The 13,209-nt window shown below is 55.2% G+C and overlaps 1 protein-coding gene across 50 annotated transcripts in view; it reads left to right on the forward strand.

The window, feature by feature from the left end:
* Positions 1-13,209, forward strand: part of CELF4 (CUGBP Elav-like family member 4) — a 295,427-nt gene that overhangs the window by 259,235 nt on the left and 22,983 nt on the right. For 20 of the 50 annotated variants that reach the window (XM_047086951.1, XM_047086953.1, XM_047086956.1 and 17 more), the window contains exons 4-8: positions 7,092-7,220; positions 7,670-7,749; positions 8,165-8,308; positions 9,441-9,588; positions 11,705-11,854. In XM_047086951.1, the coding sequence (XP_046942907.1) occupies positions 7,092-7,220; positions 7,670-7,749; positions 8,165-8,308; positions 9,441-9,588; positions 11,705-11,854 (651 nt within the window). The remainder of the gene's footprint in view (positions 1-7,091; positions 7,221-7,669; positions 7,750-8,164; positions 8,309-9,440; positions 9,589-11,704; positions 11,855-13,209) is intronic. The other 30 variants (XM_047086958.1, XM_047086959.1, XM_047086950.1 and 27 more) reach the window with 3 other exon arrangements.

The raw sequence follows: 13,209 nt of genomic DNA on the forward strand, positions 1-13,209 counted from the left end.
AGGCAGGGGAGGTCTTGGGACTCTGGTTGTGGGGGGAGGGGTCAGCAATCTTGAAAATGGCACAGATTTAGATTCAGATGATTGGTTTGAGCCCCGCTTGTCCCTTGGGAGCCAGAGGTGCTTGATGGGTCTGGACCAGCAGAACTGGTGGAACTAGCACATTGCTGGGCTTGGTGTGACTTTGGGAGAAATGCCCTGTTTTGGATCAATCCAGGTGGACCTCCTGGAGGAGGCTGGGGAGCATCTCAGCTGTCCCCAAAACACTACCATTTGGTTAGGGTGGTGCAAAGGCTGGGCTGGGCAAGAATGACTTTGTTCATTTCAAAGTACCTGGGGGTCCTCTCCACACCCCTGGGGGTGAGGGTGGGCCTCCTCACCCCACCAGCTGGAGCCCCTGTGGGTGAGCAGTGGCAGTAAGGGCTGTAACCGGCACAATGAGTGCATTTACTGAGCATTCGCTCTGTGCCTGGCACTGTGCTAACACCCCGTGTACTCAGCTCATTTAACTTCTAACAGTCCTAGAAGTTGGGCACAGTTATTCTCTCCCTTTTATAAGTGAGGAAATGGGGGCCCAAGGAGGGCACATGACTCGCCCTAGGTTGATTTGACAAACAGCTTCAGTCACTGCCTGGAAGATGTCCCCCTGCCCCTCCTATCGAGTCGGTGTGCCTCCCTTGTCCAACCCTTCCTTTGAAGGTCCTCCCTGATTGGCGGTGAAGCTAGGGAACAGGAGTAAGCGTCTTCCCCTCAGACTCACTGCCTGTGGGCCCTGGTGTGCTGAGATCATCTCCAGGGAGAGCAGATGGTTCTGGGATCCAGGAGGCACCCTGGGAGTCCCTTGGTCCCAAAGTCAACAGCCTGATAGATGCGTGAGGGCCCTGCCTGGGGTGGCCCTCAGGGCTCTACGTTCTGCCAGCAGCTGAGGCAGGCACGTGGTGCACCTCAGGCTCTGGGCTCCGGCCTCACCCAGACCACCTTTGGGTCCAAAGCCTGCAGAGCAGGACGGAAGACCTCTGGCTCCGTGATTGTGAACGGAGCATTTCTTCCTCACTCCCCAAATTGCTGTCGTTGAGTCTCCAGGGACCCGAAGGAAAGCGTCTCTTGCTGGGCTGGCCTTAGATCCTGCAGCAGCCAGGCCCTCCAGTAACCCCTCTGCCCTCCCCGCCAGCCGCAGACCTCAAAGCCCCATATTCCCCACCTTGGCCCCTCACCCTGGGGCCATTCCCCAGCTCCAGGCCCCACACCCACCCACCCTCGGCAGCTGGAGGGAAGAGAACAGTAAAAGTCTATTGCGGCCATAAAAGGCATTAACCATCTGAACACTCGTCCACAGTGCCCCAGCAGCCGTCTATCCTTAAGCAGGAAATATTGTTTAATGCCGATGGTAATGAGCGAATCAAATTTTGAGAATTAAACCGGAATTTGAGCATTAGCGCTAGGGCGCTGGCATTTGGCGTGTCAAGTGGTGCTGCTGTCACCCCCGCCCTCCCCAGTCGGGGGCCCACTCCCCCTGCAAGCCCGCAAGATGCTCCTTGCACATCCGAGGGAGCTCAGGCACCACCGGGAAATATCCCATGTAGGAGCCTGGCCTAAACTTGCCATCTATCAGTGTCTTGCTTCTCGGTTTCCTGGGCCCTCCTTTTAAAATGCAAATCCTTCCAGCCAGAGCCCCATTCTGCCCTGACATCCTGAGTGAAGGAGTGTAGGAGTTTCTCTCAGGGATTCTGGCAACCAGATTCCATTGCCTTTTCATCAGCACCTATCCACCTATCTATGGCTCCTGGGAGGTGTCACCCAATGCTTTTTATAGGTTGGGAACCTGGAGCTTAATTAGATTGAGGTTCTGGGGAAATAAAGACTCCTGAGGCCAGAGGAATGGGAGCTGTGTGTGTTTGTGCTGGGGCAGCAGGCAAGAGGCTGTTGGAAAGGCAAAGTCGAACTTCGGCCTGACCCCCTTACTGCCAGCCCTGTGGCATGCAGAGACCACTGGGAGTGGGTGAAAAGAGGGATCCCTCCCACCTCTCAGACTTTGCTCAAATGCTCTTATGGTCTGGAGCCCCTGCACTGGTCCCCCAGAAGTGGAATCCCCAGCCCGCCTCCTCCTGGAAGCCCTCAGGGTCTAAACACTCCCCCTCCTCCCACCCCTCCACCCCTCCCCACCCTACCCCGGCCCCTCTGGTGCACAGTCCAGAGCTGTTTCCTGGCTCTCCTCTCTCATAGTAAATGCTCAATAAATGCTCATGGAAGGAGTCACCAGAGGGTGAGCCTAGGCGGTAGGTCAGGTGCACTGATCCAGGCCCTTCTGAGGTGGCTGTAAACACCTTCATTTGACATAGAACTGGGTACTTCTCCCCATGCATTATTTGGGGGTGCTGTAGACTATGCCTACTCCCTGGCAGTGGTCGTTGGGACACTGGGCACAGAAAGCAGAGTTGCCTTCTGCTTCAGGCAGAGCTGAGAGTAGCGCCTACCTTCCACCGCCCAGCCCTTCTGGGGTGTCACACTCCTGCTCCCCAGGACCCCAGGTGCTCCCCACACCCGCAGACACAAGCACTCACTTTTTAAAAGAGCAGGGAGGCAGGAGCAAGGGGTTATAGGATTGGGAAGTCAAGAGACCCGGAGAGGCTACAACTGTGTGTCTTGGAGCCCTGCGGGGAGGGCACACGAGCTCTGGGGGCCACTGCGTGGCAGCCCCAGTGGCCTTTGTCTTGTTTGGGAACTGTCTATTGCAGATGGCCTCTGTCGCCATCAGCGGATGGACGTCAGCACCAGTGAGCCTACTGTTGCAGGCGTGGTGCCTGGAGCAGTGTCTGGTGCAGAGAAAAGGGCTCAGCAAACAATTGAATGACTAAGGAGCATGCTCCCCTTGTTCTGTCCCTTGACAGGAGGAGCCCATGTGAAGACTCGAGGGTGGGGGTGGTCTGGCACTGGGCTCAGCCCTGGGAGCCAGAATAGGAACATATTATCGTCCCCTACCTTAAGCTGGGCTCTCTTGAGGGGAAGGTACTGGGGTCCAGTCACTAGCCTCCACTTGCTCACATGTTTGGGCCCTATGACTTCCCACCCAGGGCTGTCTTCAGCCCATCTCCACCCCTGGCTCTGTGGTCTCTCCTGGCCTCACCTCCTCAGAGACACAACAACACCCCCCCCCCCCAAGGTCCTGCCGTGGGCTTAAGGCTGCGGGCTTACAGGGGAGAGTGAGAACACCACAGACTCACCATTACCCAGGGACCCTGTATCATGTCAGATAGGCAGGCTGTGGTCAGGGACTGCTTAGCCTGTCCAGGAGTCAGGGGTCTTGTGTCGATGTTGGAGAGGGTGGCTGGCTGGGGAAACTGAGTCATCCTCTGAGACTTTCACTAGGTTGGCATAGACCCAAGACACCAGCCAAATGGTGCCATTGGTCATCTGACACAACTTGGAGACAGTGCCTCAGGAAAGTAGCCAGAGGGAGAGGAGGTCACAGAGGGCGGGGTGACAGGGGGAGGTTGTCCATGCTGGCTGGTCAGCCATAGCATAAGTCTGGTCCCCCCAGAGATGACCTCTCCCCATCTAGGACACACACAGGGGTGGCCCTCCTGGCCAAATTAGGGCAGGGCAAATGAAGGGAGGGGTGGCCCTCCGTTTCCTCTTCCTCCTGGAGTAATGGCCCTCCCTGTTGTTCCTGGTGGTGGCCAGGTTCTGCTCCTGTAGCATCTCTTGGAAGCCTAGCATCCATCACCTGAGGAAGGACTGATTATTGCCGTTCTGTAGACCTAAAGCCCAGGTGGGGAGAAGTTATACAGTGGTGCTGGGGTTAAGCCAGTGGGCCTGGGCCACAAGGAGATCCACCATTGGACTCAAGAGTCCTTCCAGCCTCTGGTCTGAAAGAGAATCCTTAGAAGCACACCAAAGCCAGGTGGAAACAAAGAGTGTACAAACTGGGTGCATTTGAGGGTCCCGGAACCAACCAACATCTGAGGGTTGTGGACTCACCCGAGAACACCTAGGGGAGTGAGGGTGGGGCAGTGGGGAGGACCCACCCAAGAATACCTAGGGGAGTGGCAATGGGACTGGGTTCCTCCGGAACCCTTCCTCCGGAAGGAAAGGCCCTGGTCTAGAACTGAGAACGGAGAACTGTAAGGAAGACAAAATTTCAGGGGAGAGGAAGAAAAAAATGAGGGGGAAAAACTGGCAAAAGGGAAGTGCCTGAATAGAAAGGCACGTGTGGATGAATTTTAATGCAATCAGAAGGCTGTCATAATGATAATAAAGGAATATATTCAGATGTCAGGAGAGAGGAGAAGTCGCGGGGTTTCGGTCCCAGCATTTAAATCAGGCTCAGACAGAGGAGGGGCCCCCCTCTTCCCTTCCTTTTTCCTTCCCAGGGAGGAGAATTTCTAAACCTGAGGGCCAGGGATTAGCAGGAGGCAGGGGGTTTCACTTCATTGTCTTTCCGGAAATCCCATTTAATTGGAGTCCTTAAAAGGCACTGGGGCTGGGTGGGGGACGGGAGTGCAGAGTTGTAATGACTCACGACTCCACTGAAGGCTTGAGAAGCTTCCTCCACTTCATGGAAAATGTTGCTGCTGCTTCTGGGAGTTAAACATAAGCCACTGCCCCTCTCCCCTCTGTCTCTGCCCTCTCCTCTGCCATCTCTGCTCGATGCTCTTTGTTTCTGATTCTTTTCCCTCCATTTCTGCCATTTTCCTTCTCCCTCCGCTCCTAACCTCATCTCCCCCCATCCTTCCCCAGCTTCACCCCTCCACTTTCTCTCTCTCTCTTCTTCTTGGTTTCCTGGCCCAGAATTTGGAGTCTGTGAGCCCTGAAGATGGGGCCGGGGTGTGCCTGGCCTTGAGATGGCCCAAGAAGCCACCTGCTTGCCCGGGCAGGGGCAGGTGGCTAGGCAGCGGCTCCAGGCCCCAGAGCTTTGACTGAAGCCTACTAATGGTGAAGGGCTAGACTGGGGTGCCCTGGTCCAGAAGCAGTAACAACAACTGGCAATGATGCCCTGTAGGGCATGGAAGGAGCTGGGACCCAGGACTACCTCATCACTGAGGACTTGCCCAGTGCTAAGTGCTCTGGGCTAAGAGGTACTGACAGGGCAGAGGTCAGGGCTTCCTGAAGAGGAGGACTCTGGGTGGCTTGTGAAGCAGTGCAGGGACCAGGTGGTTTCCTCTGCTTTGCTCCAGACCCCAGGACACCTCTTCAGGTCTATGTGAATTCACCTGGCAGTCTGGGCATGGGGAGGTTCTCTGGGGCAGAAGGTAGCAAGTACTCTGAGTACAGAGAGACATAGACTCAGAATGCTCTCACGTTCGCAGGAACCAGAACTCAGGGCCATTTGCAATTTGGGGGTGTACGTTTCTGCACATAGGCTGTGTGTGCCTGTGTTTGTCAGTCATTCGAGAATCAACAAACATCTAGTGAGTGCCTGCTGAGTGCTGCTTCCACAGGGATTCTGTTCCAGCTCCTATGGCTGCCTAACAATTTAGCCCCAGACTGAGTGGTGTAAAATAACCATTTGTTACACTCATGGATCCTGGGGGTTAGGCATTCAGACAGGGCACAGCATGAAAGGCCTATCTCTGCTCCAAGACGCCTGGTCCTCAGCTGTTAGAGTCAAAGGCTGGGGGCTGGGATCATCTGCAGATTCATTCTCCCCATGTCTGGTGGTCGATGTTGACCGTCAGCTGGGGACATGGGTTCCTTCTCATGGGGACTTTCCTGTGAGCTACTTTTGAGTCGTGAGTTCTTCACAGCAGGGTGGCTGGCTTCTCACAGAGAAAGCATTCCCAAAGACAGAGCCAAGTAGGAGCGCCTCCCTTTTATGACTTAACTTGGAAGTCAGCAGGCATCCTTTGTGCCATTTTTTATTGGTTAGAGCAGTCACAGCCCCACCCTGATTCGAGGGGAGGGAGCACAGGCCCCACCTCAGTGGGAGGACTTCACGTCACATCATCACATCGCAATAAGCTTGTGGGACGGGAGATCCTTCGGCAGTCGCGGCTGCTACAGAGCCGCACAGTCCAGTGTGATCCCTGCTACCCTAAGCACACGGCCAAGTGGTGTCAACAAACCGAGTGGTTCTAAACCCCCTGGGCGGGGGGAGACTGGTGCCGGAGCCCAGCCTTCAGGAACAGGCCCCACAAAAGTGTCCAGGGCTACATTTTTGCAGCATGAACTAGGAAGGGCCAGACCAAGGAACGGACACCAGATGGAGGTACAAACAATGTGGGATAAAAAGAAGGTGTGACCCTGGGAATGACATAGGGCATTCGTTTGTCCACTCCGTAACTCTGTCCTGAGGGCTGACTAAAAGGCACTCCGGGCAAGGCCTGCTCTCTTCCCCCAGGGAGCATCCATGGGGTGGGGGCAGGGAGCTGGACAGAAACCAAAGCAAAGCGGTAAACGATGGTCCTTTGGAATCAGGGCCTTGAGAGACAGAATCTGAGACAGAGAATAAAGGAGAGCAGGAAGGAGGGGCCTTGATGAAGAAGCACTATTTAAACTGAGACCTAGAAGGCGAGAAGAATTCAGCCTTGTGATCGGGAGGCACTTCAGACAGAGGGAAGGACAGATGCAAAAGCCCTGTGGTGGACTTGCCTGTTGTGAGTTAATTTTGGCATCTGGGGGTGAAAGTGGCTGAAGAAGATAGTATGTAGCTAAGAGGAAGGAGAAAGGGAATGCAGGGTTGCCCAGATGCCCCTTGTGCCACCTCTGTGCCATCCGTGTGCCATATAGGTGGGCAGCCAGACCAATGGCCTCACTCCCTTTGTGTGCTGCGTGCCCTCTGGGCGGGAGGGGGCACAGTCGCTGCAATCCAGCCCCCTTGACCCAACCCTTCCTCCCTCATCTCCACCTCTGGCTATGCTCTCCCTCTCTCCCAACCCCCTCACCCTGTGGCCCTCCTGCTCTAGCTGCGTCCAAGCCCTCCCCCTCCAGCTAAGAGCCCTCTTGCCTGCCCAGCTCCTCCCCCTCCTCCTCTTACCCTCCGGTTGTACCCTCTTACCACCACCCCCCCACCCCCACCCCCCCTCCTGCCGCCCGGGCCCGCCCGCGTGCAGCCCGGCTCCTCTGGCCCAGGTAAGCATCTCCTAATTTTGTTCCAGAAGATAGAAAACTCTTCGTGGGCATGCTCAACAAGCAGCAGTCCGAGGACGACGTGCGCCGCCTCTTCGAAGCCTTCGGGAACATCGAGGAGTGTACCATCCTGCGCGGGCCGGATGGCAACAGCAAGGGTGCGTGGGGGTGGGGCGGGGGAGCGGGCGGGCGAGGCCTTGGGCCCCACAGCAGCCCCCCCACCCCGGCCAGTCCTGGGCCTCCAGCTGGCCCCGACCTGCGACCTGCGAGCCTGGGAAGGATGCTTGGAAGGGGCAAGGCGGTCCGGCCTAAGGATAAGGGAAGGCCGCCATCCAAGTCCAGAGAGGGGCAGGGAGACTTAAAATAAGGATGCTTTTAAGTCTCCATCCCCGTCCAGGTCTTTCTCTGTCTCTGTGTGGTTCTGTCTTGGTGTTTCTCCGTTTCTCTCTTTCTCTCTCAGTCTCTGTGTCTCACCCATTCTGCTTTCATCCGGGATGCGCCCTCTCCCCTCGGCCCCTCGGGTGACTCACCTCTCAGCCCTCGCGCTTCTAAGGCCTTCCTCGGGCCCCGCCCTCGCGCCTTGGCTCAGCCTCTCCCGTCCCCCCAGGGTGCGCCTTTGTGAAGTACTCTTCCCATGCCGAGGCACAAGCCGCAATCAACGCTCTGCACGGCAGCCAGACTATGCCGGTGAGTGGGGCGCTCCCGGATGAAGTGAGGACCCCGCGGTGGCCCCAGAGGGACCGAGAGCTCCGCAGGGCCCCGCCTGCCCTTGAGCTCCGTGCACACCTTGCCAAATGTGGGGCGCTCACAGCCTCCTCAAGAGGCAGGAAGTCGTTATCATTATCCCCATTTCTCAGACAAGGACACTGAGGCCCAGAGAGACGTAAGGAACTGGACTGCCTCTAGATTAAAAAACGCCTGCCGTGGGGTTAAGATCCCAGACAGCTGGGCGAGTGCAGGCGCTGGAACGTGCCGCCCAGCTCCACCCCTCCCCCTCCCCAGGGCCCTCCCCCAGAGGATCGGGTGGGTCCCGCCAGGGCAAGGACAGCTGGGAGAGGAGGCAGCTGGGGCAAGTGGGCCTCACGCGCAGTCCTGGCTGCAGGGAGCCTCATCCAGTCTGGTGGTCAAGTTTGCCGACACCGACAAGGAGCGCACGATGCGGCGAATGCAGCAGATGGCCGGCCAGATGGGCATGTTCAACCCCATGGCCATCCCGTTTGGGGCCTACGGCGCTTACGCACAGGCAGTAAGTGGGGGCGCAGCCGAGTGAGGGGCGGGGCCGTGCGCGCAGCTGTTCTCTAGCTCACTTTGCTCGGAGCCTGGGAGAGCAAGGACGCCTAAGTGTGCTGAGGGGAGCCCTGCTCCTGGCCCAGAATATCCTGCTGTCCTGGAGCATGAGGCGTGATGAGGAGTGAACCCAGGGAGTAGAGACCAGAGGGGGCTAAGAGAAGTCTAGGCCAGTGCAGGGTGGCTTCCAGGAGGAGGTGGGCTGCTATTCTGGTTTTATAGAGAAGGAGCTGGAGAGGCCTCTAGGCTGGGCAGCAAGGTGGGGTGCTCTCAGCGCTCTTCCACTAGTCAGAGTCTAGGAAGCACCACCTGGAAGTGGTGAGAGAGGTACCCGTGCTTGGTTGTCACCACTCTACCTCTGCCCTCACTCATGGGAGGCGGTCATTCCCTGCAGGGCTCCTTTGAGGTGCCCCAAGGCCCTCTGCATCCACACTTGCCCTGCGGTCCCTTCAGACCCTGCCAGATGCTGCTGGCCATCCACTTCTTCCCTCCACACTGGAGCCAGCTCTGTCCCCGTCTCCCGGGAGCTGACCCCAGACTTGTAACCACAGCCCCCACAGGGGTGGCCCTGAGGTCGGCCGGCATTTCGGTTCTAAAGATATAAGCCCACTTCACTTCTTCAGCAGTGTCTAAACTTGGCCATGTCAGCAACCTACCCAGTCCCTGCTCACCTTTGTGAGGACACTGGGGGTGCCCGGAGTTCTATTTATGATTCTCCTGTTGCTTCTACCCAACAGACTCCAAGTTAGGACCACCTTAAACAAATCCATGCCAAGTTAACTCTACAGAGGCTCACCTAACATGTCTCTGGAGCTCTGGCTGTCACATCTCCATGGATGACAGACCTTTCTTAGGGCTGACCAGCACCCATGGAGCCAGTCCCCTCCTCCTCCCCCTCTACAACTTTAGAGTCCCTAAGACCCTATCATTACTTATGAATACAGTTCTCTCAGAGGGTGGGGGTGGGGGGATATATCTGAACTCCCTGGGTTTCAGGGCCTGGAAGGCTGGTCTCCAGGAGCTGAGCCCCCTGGTGGGGAGGGCTGCCCCCCTGGAAGCGCATGATATTTTTTCCACTTCCTCTGCCCCAGCTGATGCAGCAGCAAGCGGCACTAATGGCGTCAGTCGCACAGGGCGGCTACCTGAACCCCATGGCTGCCTTCGCCGCCGCCCAGATGCAGCAGATGGCGGCCCTCAACATGAATGGCCTGGCGGCCGCACCCATGACCCCAACCTCAGGTGAGTGGCCAGGTACCAACACTGGACCTGGTGTGGCAGGAAAGCAGCAGGTGGGACCTATTATCTGGCCAATTTCATCTACTGGTGGACCTTCCCATGGCCAGAGCACATGATGTATATGGACCCAAGCAGGCTTCATCCTCTGGAAGTTTGTAAGTGTTCTAATCCCGGAGCGCCTGGGTGGGTCAATAGGTTAAGTGTCTGACTTCATCTCGGCTCATGATCTCAAGGTTCACGAATTTGAGCCCCACGTCGGGCTCTGTGCTGTCAGCTCAGAGCCTTGAGCCTGCTTCAGATTCTGTCTCCCTCTTTCTCTGCCCCTCCCCCATTCACATTCTCTCTCTCTCTCTCTCTCTCTCTCTCTCAAAAATAAATAAAAACATTTTAAAAATTTTCTTTAAATGTTCGAATCCCTGGAGACTTAAGGGAAGATGGGATGTGGGCCCCATGCAGTCAATGATATGATTTCAGGGTGGTGAAAGTTTCACTCAAGTTATTGAGCCATATCAGGAAGCAATTCATCTTGATCTCTTTTCTGGATCTCTAGAAAGAAATTCACATGAAAACACCTCCCCACTTTGAGGTCTGAGGGGAAAAAAAATCTCGCCCATTCTGTGGCCTTATTAGGTTCCTGGCCTAACCAGGGAAGGAGCCCCAGTTTTTTCACTTTTCTTTAATCCAACTTAGATTCATTGGCTTTTCCCAAGACAAGTGCAAGAGAGATAAGCAAGAGAGAACCTCAAGAATTATTAAAGGACAGCGGGTTTGGAAATAACCCCATTCATAAAGCACGTTCTTTTTTTTTAATATTTATATTTGAGAGAGAGAGAGTGCACACAAGGAGGAGAGGGGTGGAGAGAAATAGAGACAGAATCTGAAGCGGGCTCTAGGCTCTGAGCTGTCAGTACAGAGCCCAACGTGAGGATCGAACTCATGAGCCGTGAGATCATGACCTGAGTGGAAGTTGGATGCTTAACTGACTGAGCCACCCAAGCTCCCCAGGATGTTCTTAATTAGATCTTGGCTATTGTTCAGTTAAGTGATTCAACCTGGGCCAGTTTTGTCCTCCCGCCCACCCAGGACATCTGGCAATGTCCTGAGACATTTTTGGTTGTCACAACTGGTAGGGGGAGTGCTACTGTAGTCTGGTAGGTAGAGGCCAGGGTTGTTGCTAAACATCCTATGATGCCCAGGAAAGCCCCTCACAATAAGGAAATGTCTGTCCTCAAATGTCAGTAGTGACAAAATTAAGAAACCCTTGTCTAGTCCCAAGGCCTGGCCCAACACCCCAGGTTCTCATTCATCCAGCGTCCTCAGCTCCCTGCACCATACTGGCAGCCTTCCTGATATCCAGGAGCTGTAGAGATTCCCTGATTCCTACAGGAAGAGGAAGGCCCTTTCCAGTATAATCATCAGTATGCCATCCACACCTTGGGATCCACCCACCTGGCATAGAGAAGGCACAGGGTATTGTCATCTGACCCTGACTTTACCCTTGTCACAATGGGCATCACCATTGCCTCCACTGGAGGAGGCCTCAGTGTCTATTTGGTGTATGAATAGGGCTAAGTCTGGACTCTGCAAAGGGCTCTCTCCTTATGTGCAAGGGAACATCAGAATTAAGACCTCCTCCCACCTGAGTAGCAAAACTCCTTCATGGGGAGCCAGATCAGCCCCTCAGTGATGCAGACAAGAGAGCAGAGCCAGCAACTTAGTAGCCCCGTAGTGGCTAAACAAGGACCAGCCCATCCTGACTTAGCTGGGGTGAGCAACATCCACTAAAAAAGATGAAAGGAAGATTAAGTGTAGTCAAAGTCAAGGACACTGAGAATAGTTTATGTGCTGCAGGTCCAAGGCCACGCTGCAGTCACTGGTCAGGGAAGCCTTCTTGGGGTGGGCCAGAGTTGGACTCTGCCTTGAAGGATGGATACAGTTGGGATGAGTGGTGTCACCATGAAGGGAGATAACCCCAGGCATGATTCACAGATAGGACTGACTTGGGAGGTCTTTTCCCAGGCCCTTGGAGCCAAGGGATAGAGCTCCATGGGTCGTCCTTCCTCACCTTGGTTCTGCTTGCCTCCCCTCCTCTTCCACCCCTCTGCACTTCTGGAACCAGGTGGCAGCACCCCTCCGGGCATCACTGCACCAGCTGTGCCTAGCATCCCATCCCCCATTGGGGTGAACGGCTTCACTGGCCTCCCCCCACAGGCCAATGGGCAACCTGCCGCGGAAGCTGTGTTTGCTAATGGCATCCACCCCTACCCAGGTAAGCACATCTGGCAGCCCTTCCTTCCCCATGCAGCACATTCCTCATCCATTCTGTCCCTGCCCTTGCTTGTAACAGGGAACATGTGGCTCCTACCCTCTGCCTGCTCCTTGGTAGAACCCCAAATGTGATCAGAGAGAGCCAGCCTCCTGCCCTCCTTCAGGGAGCCCCTGGTTGGAGAGAAGAGACCAGCCCATTCCTGGAGCTCCGTCAGGAAAGAGAAGAGAACAGATATGGTTGTACACTGACATAGAGAGGCTAGTAACTGCAAGTTAATTGAGAGTGAATTTGGCCCATAGGAAATGAGTGGAGAGAGACACTAAAAGAATAGTCATACTTAGTGTTAAGGAGGAAAAAAATCTCTTGTATGGACGAGGAAGAGGCATATAGATTTGACATTTTGACTAGTACATACTAGTTTGGTCCCTGGATCTGTACAAAACTGTGGTTGGCACTTCGGACAAGTGTGTCAGAACCATGGATAGCACCCCAGTGCTTCTTGCATAAATGCTGGCCTACAAGACCCAGGAGGCCTGTTCCTGATGCACTTTGTTCCTCTCAAACTTAGCATGTCTCTTGTGGTGAGAGTACCCAGCTGCTTGCAGCAGCTCCTCTCTCTGGCCTTGAGGATGGACTGACATTAGAGTAGGGAAGCTGGGCCTAAAGCCCTAAGGTGGACTGGCAAGGGGCAATGTAATAGAGATGTGAAGAGGGCTGTCCTCCTTCCTGGAGGGCAGATGGTTACAGCACAGAGTCCCTGTAAGTACTAGTAAGTGCCCGGTCTGTGGCAGATGAAAGGGGGGGGGGTGCTCCAGAAGGAGAACAGGACATGGGCCTATCCCCTGGGAGGTCAAAGCCAGTCAGGAACACAATATACATTGACAGCATAATGAGACAGTAAGGCAGAACAGAGCATCATCAGGAGCTTCCTGAGGAGGAGGCCCAGATCAACTTTAACAGATGGATAGGAATTAGAGAGGTGAGGGCGAATGAGGAACATAGTCCTGTAGAGGAGGCTGTCCTGGAGGCCCAGAGGCAGGGGGCCCCTTCCTGGCAGGGACAAGGGGTGGTAAGGAGTTTGGCCCAACTAGGACAGAGGAGGTCAGCTAAGGGGCAAAGTATGCCCTCTACTCTGCTCACCAGAATCATTTGTGTGTCTTTGTGAAATCACAGAAGCCCAGAGATTTTGATTTCAGTGTCTGGAGTGAGGCCCAGACATCCATAGAATATGAGAGTTCCACCAGCAGCAGAGTGCAAGGTCACTGTGCTAGCAAGAAATAGAGACTTTCCTGACTTTGACCTTGGAATTGTCTCTGATCTGATCCCAGAGGCTGGGATCCGTCTGGATCCCCACT

Source organism: Lynx rufus, unplaced genomic scaffold (genome assembly GCF_022079265.1).
Source record: "Lynx rufus isolate CCGP_SWC_20201006 ecotype Redwood Valley unplaced genomic scaffold, mLynRuf1.p SCAF_22, whole genome shotgun sequence".
NCBI classification, from domain to species: Eukaryota; Metazoa; Chordata; class Mammalia; order Carnivora; family Felidae; genus Lynx; species Lynx rufus.